Raw genomic sequence first — 23,566 nt, forward strand, 5'->3', positions numbered from 1 at the left:
TTTTTTCCCACAGTTAGTATAGTGTAAACATAAATTCTGTATGAACTGGGAAATAAAAAATTTTGTATAACTTGCCTTAGGGAGATGATTGTTACAGTGGTCTGGATCTGAACCTGCAGTATGTTTGTGTACTGCAATGTATGTGCCTGTAATTTGATCGTCAGCATTTCTAGACTAGCCTAATTAGTTCTGTGTTTCAGTGTCTTCATGAAAAATGAATGATACCATCATTGGTTTTAAGGGGTTAAGAGAATGTTGTACAAAATATTTGGCACACTGCTACTAAAAATGTTTGCTTTTAGGAGTTCCCATCGTGGCTCAGTGGTTAACAAATCTGACTAGGAACCATGAGGTTGCAGGTTCCAACCCTGGCCTTGCCCAGTGGGTTAAGGATCCAGTGTTGCCGTGAGCTGTGGTGTAGGTGGCAGATGCGGCTCGAATCCCGAGTTGGTGTGGCTGTGGTATAGGCCAGCAGCTACAGCTCCGATTCAACCCCTAGCCTGGGAACCTCCATGTGCTGCAGGTGCAGCTTTAGAAAAGACCAAAAAAAAAAAAATTTGCTTTTAGATATAAGCTAGTTTAGCAGGCAGAGTGTTGAACCTGTTAATTATGAGTTTGAAAATAGTTGGAAAAAATATCCTTATTGTTATGACCATAATCATACTACTCTAGAAAAAGCTATCAAGAGTATTCAGGTTAGACTAGGGTGAATGGACCTGATGTTTTTGTAACTATTTAGGATTCTGATGTTAGAGGAAAATTAGCCTTTCTAAAAACACTGTAGCTACAGGAAATTTGAGGTTCATCTTGTCCTGGCTTTAAAAGCTAGACATGAAGGAATTCCTGGTGGTGCATTGGGTTAAGGGTCTGACAAACTAGACTTTGCATTTGGTAGTAGTTGCCTGTGATGGTCCATAATTGTGAACCCAAGGTTCCCAAGTAAATATTGCATATAGAGTAGAATATACTTAGGAAAATCATGAGCTGAAATACTAGGTTAAGGATCTTGATTATTTCCCCACCCCCCACTTTTTTTTTCTTTTTTATGGCCACACCTTGTGGCATATGGAAGCTCCCAGGCTAGGGGTTGAATTGGAGCTGCAGCTGTTGGCTTATACCACAGCCAGGTCCAAGATGCATCTGTGACTGCGCTGCAACTTGTGGTGATGCTGGGTCCTTAACCCACTGAGCAAGGCCAGGGATTGAACCTGCATCCTCATGGACACTGTGTCACCTGACACAGTGCCCGCCCCCCCATCCCTCTCCTGTGCCCCACCCCCAGCCACACAGGAACTCCTGATTAAGTATTTTTATCATGAATAAATGAGTAGCCTTTATCTGTTCTGTTTGCTTTAGTGCATAGTTGAATATCCACCTAAAATTCATGTTTCAAATGGTCTTAAAATAAACTTAAATGTGTATCCTCAAGCCTAAAATGTCTACTTTCTGGGCACAGATTTGTCATTTTTGGTGTAACAATTTTTAAGTAATGTCCAGGCTTTGATTTTACTTGTATAAGTATTAGGTCTTAACATAGATGCACCTAAGTTAACTCCTTGGATGAAAGTGTCTTCACCTTGTCATTTTCTACCATTGCCTGAAAGAGCTAAACTAAATGTAGTTGATTTCTTGGAAATAAAGCTGTTAGTGTTTTTAAAATATTATTTTACATGAAATTTTACTAGTGCTATGGCTTATTGATGAGTTTGTTTTGGCAATTTCTAAAAGCTGACACATAAGAACCATTGAAATGGAGTATATTTTTAGGACAAGGGCCGTCACCCAAGGAGAACTCTAACATAGAGCAGAGGGAGGGGAAAGGGAAAAAGGGGGAATCGAGGACACAGGAAAAGCTGTGCAGGTTTTAAAATAGTTGCCAAAAGCTAGCTGGCAACTATTAACTGTAGCAGACAGAAGTCAGTCCCAGGCAATAGGTAGCATCCTGTCTATAGGACCTGTTTTTTTATAGACTTTATGTTGTTAAATCTTTGCCTAAAGTAATCTAAGGACCAGTGAATTCAGCAAAGAAGATAAACTTAGGTCAGTATATGCTAGTCGAGGATATTGGGTGATCTGGAGAAAGGGGGAGAGGACTTGGGTGATCTGGAGAAAGGGGGAAAGTTTGATTGTGGAAGGGTTGGATTTAGTCTGATGCCCCCTTAAAAATTAGAGTTCTTAGTAAACAAGTGGTTCAGGACGTATAGGTCCATGGCTTATACCTAGTTTCAAATTATAATGGCATTCTTGCATATCTGACAATTGGCAGCTTAATTTTTAGCTCTTCTCAGTCAACACTTATAACAAGTGTTTTTATTTATATACTGTAAGAATCATTACCTTTTTTTTCTTTTTTTGTCATATGGCATATGCATTTCCAGGGGTCAAATCTGAGCCATAGTCGTGACCAGCAACTGCTGCAACCCTGAATCAAACTTCTGTCCCAGCACTCCAGAGACTTCCACTGATCCCATTGCACCACAGTGGGAACTCTTAAGAATTATTTTTATTTTTTTATAACAGTCTTGAAGTAGCATGCACAGCTTGGGGTTGGGTGAGGGGTGCAGCATATTCCCCCCCTCCCAAACAGAGAGAGAGAGAGAGAGACACACACACACACACACACACACACACACACACACACACACACACACACGCACAGCTTGGGGTTGGGTGAGGGGTGCAGCATATTCCCCCCCTCCCAAACAGAGAGAGAGAGAGAGAGACACACACACACACACACACACACACACACACACACACACACACACACACACACACACACGAGTGCGTGCGGCATTTCCCAGGCCAGGGGTTGAACCTGCTACCACAGCAGTGACAATGCCAGATCCTTAGCCACTAGGCTGCCAGGCAACTCCTGCACAGCTGTTAAATAACATAGCCAGGACCAGGTCTTTTGACTTCTAGTGTAGAAACCAAATCAACGCACATCATAACTTGATTTAGGTGGTTCTATTTTAGCTTTTGGTGGGGTCTAGGCAGTCTGGGTCAGATTGTTGGCAAGTCAACCTCTAGGAGCTCCTGTTGTGGCACAATGGGATAGGCAGTGTCTTGAGTGCTGGGACCCAAGTTCATTCCCCAGCCTGGCATTGCCACAGCTTTGGCTTAGGTTGAGGCTGTGGCTTGGATCTAATCACTGGCCCGGGAGCTCCATATGCCAGGGGGCAGCCGAAAATGGGGGGTAAAAATGACAGTCTCTACTTTGACTCATTCCTAGTACTTAGATATCATCTACTCTTGAATTTTACTTAGAAGACACTTATTTGCAGTTACCTGGTAGCACACTGATAAGTGGCAGGCAGTGTGTAAAGTACAGACTATTTTGATTTCTTAGCTGCAGATATTTATTTCGCTAGCTTTCTGTACTTAAAATGAATAAAATTGTATGTTACGAAGAACCACAAAACAAGACCAATAAAACAGACTACGCCTGCAACTCTGTGTAAATAAGATTGACAGTTTTGACTTGTAATAAATCGTGCATATGTGTGGATTATCTTTTCAAGAAATTGTTTTTTAGATATGTAAGTACACATTTACTTGCTTTAAAATGGGCACTAAAAAAAGTTTATTAGTGATCCAGTGTTTCTGAAAGTTAAATAATCACAACAGATTCTGCTAAAGTAGGTACTTATTAGCATACTTTGATCAACAACACATACATTTTTAACTAATGAAATAACAAGGCTTTGAAATAACTTCTCTTTTGACAGTTTGTTGCATATTCTAAGGACCCAGACGTAAGGCTTAGCGGCCCGTCTCTTGTTTTTCCTGGTTTATGACTTTCGGCTTTGTGGAATACGGCTGAGATGAAAGGATTTATTGACGATGCAAACTACTCCGTTGGCCTGTTGGATGAAGGAACAAACCTTGGAAATGTTATTGATAACTATGTTTATGAACATACCCTGGTAAGTGTGTCATTCCTCAAAATAGTATTAAGTTTTGAAATCTAGAACATTAATGCTTTGTTTACAAGATCTTAATCTGATAAAAGTACTTCGTTCAGATTTAACTTTTCCAGGTCTTGACACCCCTGCTGCCTTTGAGTAGTGAGGCTTTCTTTATAGCTCATGTTTAAAACAAAAACAAAACAAACCAAAAAACCTCCTACAGCCTTTTCTATTTATTTGCTTTTTAGGGCCACACCCACAGCATATGAAAGTTCCCAGGCTAGGGGTCCAGTTGGAGCTACAGCTGCTGGCCTACACATACAGCCACGGTAACATGGGATACGAGTTGAGTCTGCAGCCTACACCTTAGCTCATGGCAATGCCAGGGCCCTGACCCACTGAGCGTGGCCAGGGATTGAACCCACATCCTCATGGATACTAGTTGAATTGATTTATATTTCAGGTAATCTTGGCTGTATATATGTTAACAGAGAATTTATACTGGATGTTTATTCTCCACTGCCCTAAGTATCAACTAGTATGAAATCATATTTACTGCTCCTTAAGATCATTTTTGTTCTGTACTTGCTGATAGAAGAATTATTTTTGTTTATTGCCTTACTGATAGAATTTGTTTTTTTGGAGCTAATTTCCTATATGTCTCAAATTTGAAGAATTGTTATGATGTTACTGGTGTTCAGTAATAAGATACCCAAAAAACTTCTTTACTTCTCTTGACCTTTACAGATGTGCTCAAGTCTCCTCACACACCAGCAAAATCCTGTTTTTTCTCTCTTCTGCCATCAGAATTCTTTTTTAGGGGGAATGAGGGAGAGTGAAGTGATACTTATCCTACTGTTAAATCTATTCTACAGCCAAGCCAATCTACAGTTAATTCTTTCATGTCTCTGAGAACCTCCTATTGCAAGTATGGCGACCTTTTATAAACACTCTATAGGTCAGAACATTAGGGATGGCAGCATGTCTTTTAAGGATGGATTAACTTTGATACCACTGTCACACATGACTCATGATTTCTAATCATGCTTATTTCCTGGTTAGTAAGTTCCAATAATGTTTGTCTTCAAATAATGGTAGATTTTAGAGTAGAAAACAGCAATATTGTCTTCATGGCTTTTTGAGCAATATTTGGATGCTGTATGTTCTAAACAAGATTATTTTGTCTGACATCTGACATTGGGTAATTTTATATTCTGGCTGACATGCATAGTCATCTCTGTACCCTTAGAGGAGCCCCAATGTTGAAATAATTTACAGATTTCTGCCAGATCTCTAATTAAAGCCAGGTGGTTTTTTGTTTGTTTGTTTGTTTTCTTTTCGAGGAAAGAAACAGCCTTACTTAGTATACTTCTGTATTTAAAATTTTAATTTTGCCTGCTCATAGACTACCAACTTTATCTCCTTAAAAACGGGCTTCTTAAAAAAAAAAAAAAAGGGGGAGTTCCCGTCGTGGCGCAGTGGTTAACGAATCTGACTAGGAACCATGAGGTGGCGGGTTCGGTCCCTGCCCTTGCTCAGTGGGTTAACGATCCAGCGTTGCCGTGAGCTGTGGTGTAGGTTGCAGATGCGGCTCGGATCCCGCGTTGCTGTGGCTCTGGTGTAGGCCGGTGGCTACAGCTCCGATTCAACCCCTAGCCTGGGAACCTCCATATGCCGCGGGAGCGGCCCAAGAAATAGCAACAACAACAACAAAAAAGACAAAAAAAAAAAAAAAAACCGGGCTTCTTGGGAGATCTCATTGTGGCTCAGTGGTTATGAACCTGACAAGTATTCATGAGTATGTGGGTTCGATCTCTGGCCCCACTGAGTGGATTAAGGATCTAGCACTGCCGTAAGCTGTGGTGTAGATCGCAGATGCGGCTTGGATCTGGTGTTGCTGTGGCTGTGGTGCAGGCCGGCAGTTACAGCTCCAATTCAGCCTCTAATCTGGGAACCTCCATGTGCTATGGATGAGGCCCTAAAAAGCGAAAAAATGGGGGGGGGGGGGCGGGCACTTATTTTGTTACCCTTGTTTTGCTGTCTCTGGGGCAGTTCATAGTGGAGATAGAGCCTTTTGTTGAGCATTCCTGGTTTACTCACTGTATTAGGAAATCAGATACTGAACTGTTAAAGTAGGATTATTATTTTATAAACAGGAAAGCATTGAAGGAAATAGGTAGTCTCCTGCCTGTCCACTCCTCAAAAGTAAAATTGAGGCAGTTTTCTGAATATTGAAAATCTTTCTGAAATAAAACTATAATTGATAATGTTGGGGGGGAGGGGCGCTGCCTGAGGCATGTGGAAATTTCTGGGCCAGAGATCAAACCCATGCCAAAGCAGTGATCCAGGCCACTAAGGTGACAGCGCCGGATCCTTAACCTGCTGTGCCGCAGGAGAACTCCAAAGTAGAGAATATTTTATAGGCCAGCATAGCCACAAATCTGGTTTACAAGAGAATGTCTAAGAGTAACAATAATGCCATTATGGAGTTCCTGTTGTGGCTTAGCAGGTTAAGAACCTGACATAGTATCTGTGAGGATGCAGGTTCGATCCTTGGCCTCGATCTGACGTTGCTGTGACTGTGACATAGGCCGGCAGTTACAGCTCTGATTTAACCAGGGAACTTCCACATGCCCCAAGTGCATCAATAAAAAGAAAAAATTAAAAAATAAGAAAGAATGTATAGATTCTCCTTTGTTTGATCTACTTAACTTTTTAACAAGCCTTATTTATAATACTCTGTTTTCAGTAGTTCTTTATGTTTCTCTTTTTTCATGTCCATAATAGACAGGAAAAAATGCATTTTTTGTGGGAGATCTTGGAAAGATTGTGAAGAAACACAGTCAGTGGCAGAACATAGTGGCTCAGATAAAGCCATTCTACACGGTAAAGTGCAACTCCACTCCAGCTGTGCTTGAGATTTTGGCAGCTCTTGGAACTGGATTTGCTTGTTCCAGTAAAGTAAGTAATTTTCATTATTTTGTTATTAAACTGCAACATGGCTAATTTTTGTTGACTTAGAGCAGTAGGAGAACAATTGCAAGGAATTTTCACTTTGGGATAGGTTTTTTTAACTCTAATTTTTCAGCTTAATATTGGAAATTTAGAAACTTTCAAGTGTACCAATGAAAGTTTCAGTTAGATGAGACAATTCCTCAGAGATACTGTGGGTTCGGTTCCAGACTACTGCACTAAAAAAGCAAGTCGCATGGATTTTTTTTTTTGTTTCCCAGTACAATCTAAAAGTTATGTTTACACTATGCTGTAGTCAATTAAGTGTGCAATAGCATTATGTCTAACTATATACCTAAATCAGAAAATAATTCTGTTGAAAAAGGTGCTAATAGACTTGCTAACACAGGGTTGCAACAAATCTTCCATTGGTTAAAAAAAAAAAAAAATCTGAAAAGAAATGAGTATGGCTCTACTTTTTAAAAGGTTTTTAACAAGAGTATATAGTGTAAGCATTACCAGAATATGAACTGTGATGTTAAATAATTCTAATTTAACCTTATATAATTTGAATTTAATCAGAAAACAAAAGTATAAAAATACTAATTGAAAAGTAATGGCGGAATTCCTGTTGTGGCACAGTGGAAACCAATCAGACTAGTATCCATGAGGATATGGGTTCAATCCCTGGCCTTTCTTAGTGGATCAGGGATCCGGCATTGCTATGGCTGTGGTGTAGGCCGGCAGCTGTAGCTCTGATTCGACCCCTACCCTGGGAACTTCCATATGCTGTGGGTGCAAGGGTGCAGCCATAAAAAGTAAAAGCAAAAAAAAAAAAAGAGTAATAGAATGTTTGCCTTTTAGATGACACTGTTGAAAATCTATTTTTAGACTGAAATGGCTTTAGTGCAAGAATTGGGTGTATCGCCAGAAAACATCATTTACATAAGTCCTTGCAAGCAAGTGTCTCAGATAAAGTATGCGGCAAAAGTTGGAGTAAATATCATGACATGTGACAATGAAGTCGAATTAAAGAAAATTGCACGTAATCACCCAAATGCCAAGTAAGTGTAAAACTAAGTACATGGGAGTAATACTACTTGGGGTTTGAGTTTGTCTTTAGCCTGGGCAGAGGGGGCATTTACATAGAGCAGTGGTATAAACTGTAATCATTGTAACTTATTTGAAGTTCCTATATGGAAAATGCTACTAGCGTTTTATTGGCTGACTACTTCTAATACTTTATGTGGAGATGGGATAAGGGCATTTTGGAATATGAACTTTTAATCTTTAATTCATGGAAGAAAATTTGGTGTGATAATCAAACTGGGGCCACAGCTATACTTTCATAATTACATTAACTATGCTAGTTATTTGTCCTGTGGTAATGGGATGTTTCACTAAGTTTTTTTTCCTGGCTAGTTAAGAGTTTAATCTGCCCTTAGCCGAGGTTTCTTGAATGGTTGTCCTTCGTGTCAGTGTATTAGGACCTAGTCCACAGATTGTGGCGGTTTCTTAAGGCCCACATTTCTCTTCAGTCAGGAAGTGTAATGTTTTGACTTGTATCCTGCAGTCACCCCAAGATTTTTTACCTGGCTGCATCCACGCCATATGGAAATTCCCGGGCCAGGGATCAAACCTGCGCCACAGCTGTAGGAACTCTGGATCCTTAATTCTCTGTACCAGAAGGGTGCTTACCCAAGATTGATTGATTTTGTCTGTTTAGGGCTGCACCCATGGCATATGGAGGTTCCCAAGCTAGGGGTCAAATCGGAGCTATAGCTGTCAGCCTATGCCACAGCTACACAGGACCCGAACTGTGTCTGCAGTCTACACCACAGCTCACAGCAACGTTGGGTGGATCCTTAACCCACTGAGCGAGGCTAGGGATCTAACCTGGGTCCTCATGCATACTAGTTGGTTTCATTAACCACTGTCCCAAGATTTTTTTTTTTTTTTGTCTTTTTGCTATTTCTTGGGCCGCTCCCGCGGCATAAGGAGATTCCCAGGTTAGGGGTCTAATTGGAGCCGTAGCCACTAGCCTACACCAGAGCCACAGCAATGCGGGATCCGAGCCGCATCTGCAACCTACACCACAGCTCGCGGCAATGCTGGATCGTTAACCCACTGAGCAAGGCCAGGGATCAAACCCGCAACCTCATGGTTCCTAGTCAGATTCGTTAACCACTGCGCCATGACGGGAACTCCCCAAGATTTATTTTTAATAGAAAACTTTACTCTTTTTTTTTGGCTGTGCTCATGGCATGGCAGCCAGGGGCATTAAACAACATCTGAATACATTTTCTTTCTTTTGATGGCTGCCCATGGCATATGGAGTTCCAGGCCAGGGATCAGATCTGAGCTGCACTTGCCCCTCTGCCACAGCTGTGGCAATGCCAGATCCTTTAATATTAACCTGAATCCTGCCATTGCCACCGATCTTGTTATACCACAGCAGGAACTTCAAGGCATTTGTTTCGCCTTTTTGGAGAAATTCTAGGGACCTTCTTGTCTCTCAAAAAACTTCCTCAGAGTTCCGATTGTGGTGTGTTGAGTTAAGGATCTAGCATTGACTTTAAGTAGCATGGGTTCAATCTCTAGCCAGGGAACTTCACATTGCCATTTAAAAAACAAAAACAAAACAAAAGCCTGAAAACTTCCTGTGAGACAAGATCCTATGCCAAAACCTGTTGGAGAAAAACAATGTGTGGGGCCAGACCCAGCCCCAAATCTCATGAAGTTTACAGTCTCTGCATGCATACAATACATAGTCTTAGATGCTCCTTTAGTACGTAAATATTTTGTAATATACACATAAAGAATGGTGTATAACAGGAGAGTAAACTTTTTACATTTTGATTATTTTTTAGCTCGCAAAAATAGTATGAAAAATTTTCACACTTTTAAAATATTACCTGTATATTCTAGATATTTTGGCCTGTAAACTTCCATATGCTGTGTATGTAGCCAAAAAAAATCTCCCTGTTCTGTGACTTTCTGGTGATAAGCCCTGATTTGGGGTGTTTACTGTGATAAATCATAAATTGAATGGTATATTATTGATAAAAACCCAGTTCTACCCATAGGTAGGGTAGTTTTGTTTTTACAAAGAGCATTTTTATGTAATTATTGTTTTAATGGTTGACAGTTAACTTGGAGATTGCTTGACAGTCTTAATCACGGTGTCATGGTTTGGAATGAAATACCAAATAGATTTGAATCAGTAGTCTAAAAGACTGCTGTTGAAACACATAAAATAACTTAAAGCTTCCCAATCTTTTTGTTGGATGTACAAGATTGATGGGAAGAATGTTTAGAATAAGTTAGCTAGCTAGAAAACAGTTTAGGAAATCTGGAACGTTTAAAGCCCTGATATTGAAAAATAGTGATGGCATTGCTATTGAATTTAGTCTTTCTAGGTGGATTTATGGACTGATGAAATTTGAAAGTAATGTCTTTCATTACAGAGCCCAACCCACTCTTGCTGCTACAACAGAATCTTAACTTCCTGCATTTTCCAAATTCCCATCCTTGAAAGCTTCATGCTTTAGGCCCTAATTGCTAGTTTTTTCTCTATACAGGATTGTATTTCATTAGGTTCACTTGATTCATCCGTCGCTGGATTTTGGAGCACTGACAACATAATCAACACACTTCCTACAATCTTCAGGCTTCACATGTGCTGATGATGATGTAAACCAACTCTGCCCCAATCATCTTCCCCTTCTCTTAGGGTCTTACTACATATTGCAACAGAAGATAATATTGGAGGTGAAGAGGGTAACATGAAGTTTGGCACTACCCTGAAGAACTGTAGGCATCTTTTGGAATGTGCTAAGGAACTTGATGTCCAAATTATTGGGGTTAAGTGAGTATTTGTATTAAACTTAATTTTGTAGTGATCATCTTTGTCTTTCTGCTTATTGATTTAGGATTTCATTTGCATGAACTCCAGTAGATTCAATTTTCCACATACTGCAAGTGCAGCCAAAAAAAAATTGTTTATAAATTGTGGTTTTTAATTTTATGATCCAGTCATTGCCTTTAGTCTAATACCAGCCTTTCTAAAAGACTTAGAACCTGGTGGCTTAGCAGGATCTGGCATTGTCATTGCTGTGGCCCTGGTTACAGCTGTGGTACAGGTTTGATCTCTGGCCTGGGAACTTCCAGAGGCATGGCCAAAAACAATTTTTTTAAAGGCTGGTATTGTAACTTGTGCTTCTCATGCTTTTAAATATTTGGTAAGATTAATATGAATGCTTTTTGTGAATGAGAGTTGAAAGGAATTATAGGAAGGGCCTCTAAAAGTTGTTACAACTTTGAATTTATTACTCATTTCTTTCAGATTTCATGTTTCAAGTGCTTGCAAGGAATCTCAAGTATATGTACATGCTCTATCTGATGCTCGATGTGTGTTTGACATGGCTGTAAGTTTTTCTCATATCATTTTGCTATTTTAAGTCAGGATGTTATTTAGTGGTTTTGTATCTCCGCAGTACTTGCATACTTATTTTTGGACATGCACTTTTAAAAAATGGTTGTGAAGGTATGATATAGTAATTTTCTTGCCTATGTCTAAGGATAGTACAGATAACATCAGGAAGAGAGCATACACAACATTGAATTAATCTGCTTCTGTTAGTAGAAAGCAGAAAGTTTACAGTATTATTTACCTCCTGGGAGGGTTTTTCGTACTTTGGAAAAGGATTTAAAGATTTTTTTCCCTTCTCCCCCCTCTCATGTATAGGGAGAATTTGGCTTCACAATGAACATGTTAGACATTGGTGGAGGCTTCACAGGAACTCAATTTCAACTGGAAGAGGTAAACTTTGTTCAGTAAACAGACATACTGGAATAATCTCTTTACTGTTGTTGTAGATTTGTAGGCTAGAGTTTTTATAGCAGGTACTAAAAGTTGTAACATTTGATTTTAAGAAAATGAATAGGCAAAGAGAAGACCTAGCTAACTTTGAAAAATTGAATAGACTTTGAACTCTGTATAACTTAAAGAGAAAGTTTGTTTCAGTACTTGATGACGTAAATGAATTCATAACTTGAAGAGCTTGACCTGTTTTATCCATATATACATTATTCCTTGTCCTAGGATATAGGAACTGATTTGAAAATTTTCTCCTTTGTTAATTGACTGTAGAAACATGACTTGAAACAATCATAGTCACCAGTAGCTATTTGCCATTGGCATTAATTAATTGATATTTTTTTAAAGTAATGCCATCACAGAGTTCCTGTTGTGGCTCAGCAGGTTAAGAACCTGACATAATCTCCATGAAGATGCATGTTCCATCCTTGGCCTTGTTCAGTGGGTTAAGGATCTGGTGTTGCCACAAGCTGCAGCACAGGTGTCAGATTCGGCTAGGATCTAGTGTTACTGTGACTGGGGCATAGGCCTGCAGCTGCAGCTGCAGCTGTAATTTGACCCCTAGCCAGGGAGCTTGTGTATGCTGAGGGTCTGGGCATAAAAAGAAAAAAAATTAATGCCATTCTGATAGTTAGAAAATAAACTTTGATGACTTGAGTTTTGCTAAGCTTCATGGTCTATAATTCAACTACTTTATTTTCCTAGAAAATTTAATAGTTAACAATCTCTCAATATTTGTGAATTATCTAATCCAATATTGAAACTATAATAAGGGGTTTAAAATCCATAGGTTAATCATGTTATCAGCCCTTTGTTGGATGTCTACTTTCCTGAAGGATCTGGCATTAAGATAATTTCTGAACCTGGAAGCTACTATGTGTCTTCTGCATTTACACTTGCAGTTAATATCATTGCAAAGAAAGTTGTTGAAAATAAGTTTTCCTCTGGAGGTAAGTTACAAGTTTATAGTTTTGTTTCTGTTAATAGATAATTTGAATTAGTTTTGAAGATGAATTTATCAGATACTGCTCAGGTATAAATATACTATAGGGCATGTCATGGATTATAAAGTCATGGATGGTCTTATTTGCAGTTTTCAAAGTGCCCTAGCCAAGGTTACACACACTCTGGAAGACTTTTGGAATCCAACTCTTCTTTTTGTTGTTGTTTTTGTGTTTGTGTATATTTTATTTTTTATTTTTATTACTCAATGAATTTATCATATCTGTAGTTATATAATGAACATAACAATCCAGTTTTACAGGATTTCCATCCCATGGACTCCAACTCTTTTTTTTTTTTTTGTCTTTTTGCCTTTTCTAGGGCCACTCCCATGGCACATGGAGGTTCCCAGGCTAGGGGTCCAGTTGGAGCTACAGCTGCCAGCCTATGCCACAGCCACAGCAAGGCCAGATCCTAGCCACATCTGCCACCTACCCCACAGCTCATGGCAACGCCAGATCCTTAACCCATGAGCAAGGCCACGGATCAAACCTGTAACCTCATGGTTCCTAGTCGGATTCATTAGTCTTGACAGGAACTCCCAGAATCCAACTCTTCTTTTTTTTTTTTTTTGCCTTTTCTAGGGCTGCTCCCACGGCATATGGAGGTTCCCAGGCTAGGGGTCTAATCAGAGCTGCAGCCACTGGCCTACACCAGAGCCACAGCAACGCAGGATCCGAGCCGAGTCTGTGACCTACACCACAGCTCACGGCAATGCCGGATCCTTAACCCACTGAGCAAGGGCAGGGACCAAACCCGCAACCTCATGGTTCCTAGTCGGATTCATTAACCACTGCGCCACGACGGGAACTCCAATCCAACTCTTCTTGATGCTGGTGTATAGATAGGCTTATTTTTTGATAAACTTCCTGTTAATCATTACAACCTTAAGTGTATAATTTAATGAATGAAGGCTTATACTGTCATTCATATCAAAATACTAGTAGTTTTCATATCTTAAAATTGTCTCTTGGTTTTATTCTCTTGTTAGATCATCAGTTTGGGCTGCCCTTGAACTTTATATAAATGGCATCATAAAACATACTCTTCTCTTTTTATTTATTTTTATTTATTTATTTTTGTCTTTTTAGAACCACACCCATGGCATATGGAGGTTCTCATGTGAACCCGCCTCCTCATGGATGTCAGTTGGGTTCTATAACGCTGAGCCACAATGAGAACTCCTATACTCCTCTCTTTAAGTCAGTTGAGTGTAATGTCTGGTTGAACCATTTTGGCTTAATGTTTATTACCAGTTAATATTCCACTATGTCATGAGTGTACAGTTTATTCATTCTTCTTGCTGATGGATATTGTTTGTGGCTATTAAGAATAAAACTGCTATTCTTATAAGAATTGTGGATACTTTTCATTTCTTTTAGGCAAATGATTAAGAATAGAATTTCTCGGTCATAGAGTAGGCGTTCAAAATTTCAAAATGGTATTCCCATTTTACCCTTCCACTGGCAATGTATATGTGCAAGTTCTGGTTGTTCTCACCTTTACTGAGAGAACTGGTTGTGGTTTTAATTTGCATTTACCTGGTGACTAATTGTGTAGAGCATTTTTCGTGTGTTGGTTATCCTCCTTTGTGAAGTGTGTTCTGTATTTTTAGGCTGTATTAAGGTATGTCGGTATTTATGTTTTGGTGAATGTGAACCTAAGTTCTATAAATACTAATTCAAACTTTGATAACACCTTTTAGATGATTTACTATACATTCCTTTTTACTTCCCTTGTTTTATTTCAGTAGGAAAAACCGGAAGTGATGAACCAGCCTTCATGTATTATTTGAATGATGGTGTTTATGGTTCTTTTGCAAGTAAACTGTCTGAGGACTTAAATACCATTCCAGAGGTTCATAAGGCAAGTTTTGTTTTTTTGTTTTTTGGTTTTTTACAAGTAATGTAAAAACTGCTTACATTACGTTACATTGGCAGGTGATGAATGGAGCTATTATTTTGGAGAAATATTTTAAGATGAGAGAATGTTGCCCCTTTTGATGATTTACATTTCTCTGGCTGAGTCCCTTATAGTCTGCCTGAAATGGAGTTGAAAGGGGTTGTAATGCCCATGGCTCCAGGCCTTTTTTCCAGGGGCACATTGGCTCTGAGATAACAAAACGATGTTCTTAGCCACCCTCAAATTCAGTGCCTGCCTGAGTAAAAAAACAGAAAGTTCTCTTGTAGCTTAGCTGGGTAAGGAATCAGCTTCATCACTGCCACAGCTTGGGTCCCTCCTAGGGCATGGGTTTGATCCTTGGAGTGGAAACTTACACGTGCTGCAGCCATGGCCAAAAACTAAACAAAACAAAACCTTTTTCCTACAGAAATACAAGGAAGATGAGCCTCTGTTTACAAGCAGCCTTTGGGGTCCATCCTGTGATGAGCTTGATCAAATCATGGAAAACTGTCTTCTTCCTGAGCTGAATGTGGGAGATTGGCTTATCTTTGATAACATGGGAGCAGATTCTTTGCATGAACCATCTGCTTTTAATGATTTTCAGAGGCCAGCTATATATTACATGATGTCATACAGTGATTGGTAAGACGGTGTTATTATTTTAGGGTAGATTGGATATTTGAGGTGACATAATTCTGTAATGAATGCACATCTTTTTCTTTTTCTTTTTTTTTTCTTTTTTTTTTTTTTTTTTTTTTGCTTTTTAGGTCCGCACCTGAGGCACATGGAGGTTCCCAGGCTAGGGGTTGAATCAGAGCTATAGCTGCCGGCCTACATCACAGCCACAGCAACCCACAGAGTGAGGCCAGGGATCTATCCCGCACCCCGTGGTTACTACTAGTTGGATTCGTTTCCACTGAGCCACATTCGTTTTTTTTGTCCTTTTGCCATTTCTTTGGGCCGCTTCTTCGGCACATGGAGGTTCCCAGGCTAGGGGTCGAATCGGAGCTGCAGCCACTGGCCTACGCCAGAGCCACAGCAACGCAGGATCCGAGCTGCATCTGCAACCTACACCACAGCTCACGGCAACGCCGGATCGTCAACCCACTGAGCAAGGGCAGGGACCGAACCCGCAACCTCATGGTTCCTAGTCGGATTCGTTAACCACTGCGCCACGCCGGGAACTCCTGAATGCCCATCTTTACAGTAATAGCCAAATGATTATTATTATTATTAAGGGCCACACCCATGGTTTATGGAAGTTCTTGGGCTAGGAGTCTAGAAATCAGAGCTGCAGCTGCTGGCCTACACCACAGCCACAGCAATGCCAGATCCGAGCCGCATCTGTGACCTTCACCACAGCTCACAGCAGTGCTGGATCTCTATCCCACTGAGCAAGGCCTGGGATCGTACCTGTGTCCTCATGGTTCCTAGTCGGGTTTGTTGCTGCTGAGCTGTGACGGGAACTCCATAAAATGATCTTTTAAGAGTGATTGGAAGACCAGTTATATTTTATAGTCCTATTTCAGAGTCCATTTGTTAAGTGGTTTGTGGACTTTGCACTTAAATCTAAAATTCTTCTTTTATGTAGGTATGAGATGCAAGATGCTGGAATTACTTCAGACATGATGATGAAGAACTTCTTTGTGCCTTCTTGCATTCAGCTGAGCCAAGAAGACAGCTTTTCCACTGAAGCTTAAACAGGCATTAATACTTCTTTAGATCTGAAGTTGCAGGTTAAGCTTGTCTGGTCTACATTCCAGTCTGGAAAAAAATGAACCATCTTATTCTGTTAATTCTCTTGGAAACAAAAATATTAGTAAATAGCTATTTGGGACCAGACAGAATCAGCTCTCATCTATAAATTCACAGGGGCTAATTGGGAGATTAAGATAATGTATCCAGATTTAAACTTAACCAGTTTGCCCTACCCCTCAAGCATTTAAAATAAAATATGCAACAAAATGGATGACTTAGTGGAGATGGAAGCCCATTAATTGGGTTCCCCATTAAACCGTTTACATACAAGTACACAGTTTTTATACTAAGGATTCGTGTTAAAAAGTCTTGTAAAGTTAATGTCTTTCACCCAGAGATATCAGCTGTCAGTGGAAGACCAGTGTGACTTCATTAGATACGTTTAGTGTATTTAGAATGTGTAAATTTGTGCTTTGAACTGTAGTTTATTAAATGTAAAATTGCATCATAGTATTTGTTGTATTTGACCTAATGTAACCCTTGTATGATTGCAATAAAATTTTGTGTAGATTTTACTGTTTTTTCAGGCTAAAACTGGGAAAGGGGCTAGCTAGTGTAGGTAGTTTTGAAATAGATGTGTATATGGACTGTTTTGAAGGTTATTTTCCTTTATAGCCCATTTTGAGTTTAGTTTGGCTCAGTACACTTTTCAGTTATTTAATTAGTAATTTAAGCAAAATGTTTGGTAAATCATTGTGAAGTTCAGATTCATTTTGGAGAGTTGATGTGCAGTAAGCATGATGTTAACAATTTTAACACCAAAAATGTTACTTCTGCATAAACCAATTGTAGTTAATAGGTGTTTCTGTATAGATAGAATGCATAGAGTACCTTAGTAAATCTTTGAATCACAAATCTTTTGGCTGAAATGGAAGATTCTATTAAATACTTTGAATGAACTTTGGGGGAGGGAAATAAAATTGCAGAAAACTGCAGCATACTAAATCTTAAAGAAGGGCTACATCTATATCCAGAAACCTGCTCTTTTGCACGGAATATTATTTAAATTCAGAGTTGTGAGAGGGTTGGGGTGTGGTACACCCATTTTCAATTTCTCAATTGCATTGAATTCAAACTTAGGGTTTGTTTTACACCCATTTTCAATTTCTCAATTGCATTGAATTCAAACTTAGGGTTTGTTTTTTAGCCATTCACTTAGTTTCTAGTTACTTCCCATTTGTTCAGCTTAGTGTAATTAGTTTTAATTCTTTTCATACTAAAATTTTATGGTGATTGGGGGAAGGGATTTAAGCATCACTAACCTGACAGTTGTTTCCAGGAATTTGCTATGTTCACTGCTAGTGTATTAGTAATCCTAGACTCAGAATCACAATAGTAATAAAATAACAACAGGGGTCATTTTTCCTAACTTACTCTATGTTCAGATGTGGAATTTCTGTCTTCCAAGAGGAAATGTGACTTCACTTTGGTGCCAATGGGCAGAAAATTCTACGTGTGCTACATAGGAGAAGTTTGGAATGCACTTAATAGCTGGTTTTTCGCCTTGGTTTCAAGGTGGAAAGAAATTGATCATGAATCTCTAATAAATTTTGATCTCTTAAACCAGTAGGTGCTTAATAATTTTTGATTTAATTCCCATTTGAATTTTATGGGTTCTATTAAAGAAAATCAGGACCCCAATCCATTGTCATCTAATTAATTACCCTTGAAGTTTTCCAAGGTATAATGTGGGATTTTATGCAAAATTCCAAGCTACCATGCCACTTTTTTTTTAGCTGTAATGAGGAGGAATTTCTTCCCAACCTTGTTTACATGTTGTGCTTTTTTAGTCCAGAAATGCCAAATCTTTTAAAAGATGGTACAACTTTTGAGTCCTGGCTTGACGATACAACTTTGAGCTTTAATGGCATGTAAGTTTTGCCGTATTTATAGGAGAGTTATTCTCTGTATAACAGCTCAGAGTTGCAAGTATGACATGTGAATGATACAATAACTTTAAGAAATGTCTGTGTTGTACATTAAGACTGTTTGCCATGAATCTGAAGTTTGAACTTATGTATTTCAATTTGGTATGCTAAAAAAGTACTGAATTAATGTATCGATCTTTTTTTTAAAACAATATTGTAATCTCAGTTCAGAATTTAACTGAAAATATAAAACCCAAATGATTTCTATATGGTAAATTGAACTGTGTAAAGGTAACTTGTGTGATTCTGAATACACAGATAAAATGTTTTTATTCCTCCTTATGTTTTAGTTTTACTTTGGCTTCTGTCCTAAGAGTTCAAATTTTACGTATCAGCTTTGTGTATATTAATTTGCAAGCATTCTTTCAGAATTTTACTTGCTTTATTACATAGTAAATAATTGAATCTGATAAAATGACTCTGGGTATGAAACAGTGAAGGCTTTGATAAAGTCCAGACATGTGTGTGAGCACAAAGATTTATATGTGGGCACTGATAGCATTGAATGCAAATTTGGGTGAAGAAAGCCACACTGTTTTCTTTTTTTGTCTATTGTTGGATTTCCTCTTGATTTACTCTGGTAGTTATTAGCAACTTGGCCGATAAGGTAGTAAAGAATGCTTGCTTAATTGGCTTGAAAGTATGAATCAAAATTTTCTTAGTCTTCCATATTCAGGTTGCGAATAAATCCTACAACTACTTTAGTCCCTGCCTCATCCATCCTGAAGTATAGGGATAGAAGTCTGCTACAGGTATTCATGGGAATAAATCTGGCCCGGGGTAAGAAACAAAAACTGGCTGTAGTCTTTACTGGCACCTTCAGAGCCATCTCTAACTACTTAAAGCAACAAGCTACCAGCTTGAGGATGGCTGGCTATATTTTGATAGCAAAAGTAAGTTACAGCTGTGATTTTTAGAACCTGTCCCAAACCCTGGCAGTTGAACAAAGAGAAGCAAAAATAGAGGACGAACAGTGGAATTTAAAGCCTAACCTTTGAGTTCCCTGGTGGCTCAGGGGATTAGGGTCCAGGTTGTTAATGCTGTGGCCCTGACAACTGTAGTGCAGGTTTGATCCCTAGCCCAGGAACTTTCACATGCCGCATGTGTGGCCAAAGATCCTAATTTAAGGACTCTGCTTCCTCATGTTACTTCTATGTGACACACAGTCAAATCAGGAGCTCAGTGTCCTACAAACATTCATTTTTTACACTTAAGGGAATGACTCAAATAGATGGACTTTTTTTTTTTTTTTTATATAGGGCCTAACCTGCAGCATATGAAAGTTCCCAGGCTAGGGTCAAATCAGCTGCAGCTGCCAGCCAATGACACAGCCATAGCAACTCCAGATCTCAGCTGTGTCTGTGACCTGTTACCACAGCTCACGGCAACCCCAGATCCTTAACCCACTGAGTGAGGCCCAAGGACCTGCATTATCATGGATACTAGTCAGATTTATTGCCCCTGAGCCATGGTGGAAACTCCAGATTAAGGAATTTGTCCCCAAATTTTATAGCTAGGATGTGTCAGATCAGAGTGGAGGTTTGAACCTAAGATTTGATAAACCTCTGTCATTTGATTGGGTTTCCTGGACACAGATGGAGACAGCTGCATAAAAAAGCTGAGAGCTGCTCGTAGGAGATAGGAGGCAGGACTGGGTAGTGGTAGAAGCTGATCCATAATGCAATTTGACAGGGCCTTAGCTGATCCTATGGGGATGGCTCTTCAGAGTTGAACCAAATTGAGAAGCGGGGCTGGAACTTTGGGGAATTGGCCAGCCATTGGCTACAAGATGCACTTGTGAAGAGGCAATCTTGGACAAGTCGTTCCCTTATGACAAATCCTCAGCCATGAACAAAGCTGTGAACTAAATCCACCAGCAGCTGGTAGCTGGTGGGGGCAGGGGATGGTGCAGAACCACAATTTCTGCTTAAGGTACGTATTAGTTTTCTAGGGCTGCTGAAAAAGTACCACATACTTTGTGGTACCACATATGCCAGAAGTCCCAAATCAAGGTCGGTTCCTTCTGAGAGCTATGAGGGAAAGATCCCTTCTAAGCCTCTATGGCATGTAGACAGCTGTCTTTTATGTTAACATGGCATTCTCCTTGTATATATAGATCTGTTTCCAAACACCCACCCACCCACCCCCTTGTTTGTTTTGTTTTTAGGACCACACTTCTGGCATGGAAGTTCCCCTGCTAGGGGTTGAATTGGAGCCTATACCACAGCTACAGTAACACAGAATCTGAGCCGTGCCTGTGACCTATACCACTGCCCACAGCAACGCTGGATCTGCAACCTATTGAGGGAGGCCAGGGATTAAACCCGAATCCTCATGGGTACTAGTTGGGTTTGTTACCACTGAGCCACAACAGGAACTCCCCAAACTTGCTCTTTTTATGGAACTTCCTGGGCCAGGCAGAGATGGAACCCACACCACAGTAGTGGCCTGAGCCACAGCAGTGACAACGCCAAATCCTTAACCTTCTAGGCCACCAGGGGATTCACAGTTAGCTGTTTTCATCTCAACATTGCAACCCCGCTCCTGGAAGGTCTGACTTCATGAACACCACCCAGCATTTTACCTCTGCCACTCACTTCCAATCATTTTTAAACCTTTTATCTCAGTTCCTGCAGGTTCCCTCTGTGATTCTAGAGGGAAACATCTGGGGAGACCGTCTGAATTTGGTTCACCCTCAGGTACACCTGCAATGCCTGAAAATAGATTCAAAGGGATGTAGCAACTCTGCCACCTTCCAGATGGTTCTCTAGGGGAAGGTGAGCCTGAGTTCAGGCTCAGCTGGAGGTGAGAGAGCATGTGCAAAATTAGTTTCTTCAACCTGAGTGGCACATTTTTATTTATAACTCAGTCTCCAGACCAGCAGCGCAGAAGGCTCTCACCTCTCCTGGCTTCAGCCTCCTGATATACCCACATGGCTTGACCTAGAAGATCTGCAACACTGAACTGCTCCAACACAGCAGGGCCCAAAGGCAGGCCAAAGAGCTTTCTTTAGGGCTGGTGCTCCATATGAAGTTCCCAGGTTAGGGGTGGAATTGGAGCTGCACCTGTCAGCCTACTCCACAGCAACTCAGGATTGGAGCATCTGTGACCTACAACGCAGCACATGGCAACGTGAGATCCTTAACCCACCGGGGTGGTCGGGGGCACGGATCAAACCAGCATCTTCATGGGTACTAGTCAGATTTGCTACCACTGAGCCACAATGGGAATTTCCCTCATCTGAACAGTTTCAGTGGTTTCTAACTAGTCTCTCTGCTGCCAGGGTCTCCCCTCAGGCCACCATCCTTACGGCTGCAGAGTGAGCTTCTGAAACTGGCCTGATTAAATCACTAATCTGCTCAAAAATCTCCCTTGACCGACTTCTAGGCCTGGTCAGCCTTTAAACCAAAGGTGCCATCTCTATTCATCCCACGAGATGCCGCAACACCACACAGCATGGCTCCCTCACAGCAATGCCCCAGGGAGAGTTCATCTTCATCTTCCTTCCTTCATCTGATTGTTCATTTATTCTCCAACAAATATGTTTGGATATTTTGAGGCCAGGCACTCTTCTAGTCCTGGGACTGCAGTAAACAAGACAGCCCCAAATCTCAGCCCACATGGCACTTCCATTCCAGGAGGCCACCTAGAGCCTTTCAACTCACTTCTGGATTCTAAGAGACAGGCCAACCCTGGCAGATCTCCAAGCCTGCTACAGTTAGTGGACTGACCCTGCAAGTCCCCCGCATCCCTCATCTGGGATGCTGGACTGGGAAGGAGTCAACACCTCTGTAACAGTCACACAACCCCAATTATACATATCAAGCAACCGCGGATGGATCTGTGTCGCACAGCTCCCCAGCTTTCTGCTGGTGAATTCCTTGGAGACAACGCCAGGTCCTTAATCCGCTGCCTCACGGCGGGAACTCCTCAAGATGCTTTTTCTGGGAGTTCCCTCCGGATTGGATGCGTCTCTGGAGCGCTGGGATCCAGGTTCAATGCGGGGTCCTGCACAGTGGGTTAAGGATCCAGCATTGCTGCGGCTGTAAGGTAGGTCGCAACTGCAGCTCGGACCTGATCCTTAGCCTAGGGACTCCATATGCACCCCCACCCCCAACCCGGGCGGCGACGAGGGGCTTTTTCTGGCAAGGGCCCAGGTACCGGTGGCTGGCCTCCGCTCTGGGTGCCAAAGGTGCAGACCTCTCACACCGGCTGGGCTCAGGAAGGGCTCCAGGGTTGCGCGCTAGTGGACAGGTATGCCCACTAGATGGCGCTCATGGATTACCTCTGCTCATAGTGCCTGGCAGTTGCACGTTTTTCAGTGTAGGTAGCTGATTTCACATAGTGCTGAATTCTGTTTGTGAATGTCACGCAAACCTCCGTCTCTGTCTCTGCATTGCTACAAGTGGGTTTTGAGGTAGAGCAGAGCCAGGAGGAAGAGGTGATTCTGCCTCACTTTTCCTTCCCTCACTCATATACCCACCCCCATTAACAACTTTTGCCACAAATCCTAAAGTACAGGTTTCCAGTTATGACAACTGCTGGGGCTGAGCCCACTGACAAGTTACCATGACAACTCTGAGCCCGAGGGGGACACTCGTTCCCGGGTGTGAAACAGTATAAAGGCTAGAAGACATGGATGAGCAAGGAATGTGGTTGTTAAACTTTGAATGTGGCTTTTTCCAGGTGCTTTTTGAACTCCTTCACGTTAGGATGTCAGGTCCACTAATGACATGCCTGTGGCTACACAAAGCCAAGTTTACTTAGCTTGATGCATCCAAGAAACCCACACACCAGACAGTCCTTTGGAGCCTCTTGGTCTTTGAGGGTCAAGATGGGCTTTTTGTAGGATAAGGAGCCCAGCTCAAAAATCAAGGTACGATTAGGGCTGGTTGGTTGGGAGAAAAGGGACTTTGGTTGATGAGTTCTGGTTCAAAGAGGGATTTTATTTTTTTATCTGTGGGGAACATTCCCTTTGTGGCTGTGGCTTTACTAGATCCATGCGATTTAGAGGTTAAGTTTTTGGTTTTTTTTTTAGGGCCATACCCACAGTGTATGGAAGTTCCCAGGCTAGGGGTCAAATGCGAGCTGTAGCCACCAGCTGGATCTGAGCCTTGTCTGCAACCTACCACAGCTCATGGCAATGCCAGATCCTTAACCCACTGAGTGAGACCTGGCATCAAACCTTATGGATACTAGTTGGGTTCATTACCTCTGACCCACAATAGGAACTC

The 23,566-nt window shown here is 40.9% G+C and overlaps 1 protein-coding gene across 3 annotated transcripts in view; it reads left to right on the plus strand.

Moving 5' to 3' along the window:
• AZIN1 (antizyme inhibitor 1) overlaps positions 1-18,614 on the plus strand; it is a 35,929-nt gene extending 17,315 nt beyond the window's left edge. For 2 of the 3 annotated variants that reach the window (XM_047783488.1, XM_047783487.1), the window contains 10 exons: positions 3,732-3,929; positions 6,699-6,872; positions 7,755-7,927; positions 10,597-10,731; positions 11,209-11,290; positions 11,611-11,685; positions 12,533-12,692; positions 14,495-14,610; positions 15,074-15,288; positions 16,238-18,614. In XM_047783488.1, the coding sequence (XP_047639444.1) occupies positions 3,828-3,929; positions 6,699-6,872; positions 7,755-7,927; positions 10,597-10,731; positions 11,209-11,290; positions 11,611-11,685; positions 12,533-12,692; positions 14,495-14,610; positions 15,074-15,288; positions 16,238-16,346 (1,341 nt within the window). In that variant the 5' untranslated portion in view covers positions 3,732-3,827 and the 3' untranslated portion in view covers positions 16,347-18,614. Of the gene's footprint in view, positions 1-3,731; positions 3,930-4,658; positions 4,840-6,698; positions 6,873-7,754; positions 7,928-10,596; positions 10,732-11,208; positions 11,291-11,610; positions 11,686-12,532; positions 12,693-14,494; positions 14,611-15,073; positions 15,289-16,237 lie in introns of those variants that run through there. The other variant, XM_047783489.1, reaches the window with a different exon arrangement.
• Positions 18,615-23,566: the final 4,952 nt, after the last annotated feature.

Source organism: Phacochoerus africanus, chromosome 6, assembly GCF_016906955.1.
Source record: "Phacochoerus africanus isolate WHEZ1 chromosome 6, ROS_Pafr_v1, whole genome shotgun sequence".
Classification (NCBI taxonomy): Eukaryota; Metazoa; Chordata; class Mammalia; order Artiodactyla; family Suidae; genus Phacochoerus; species Phacochoerus africanus.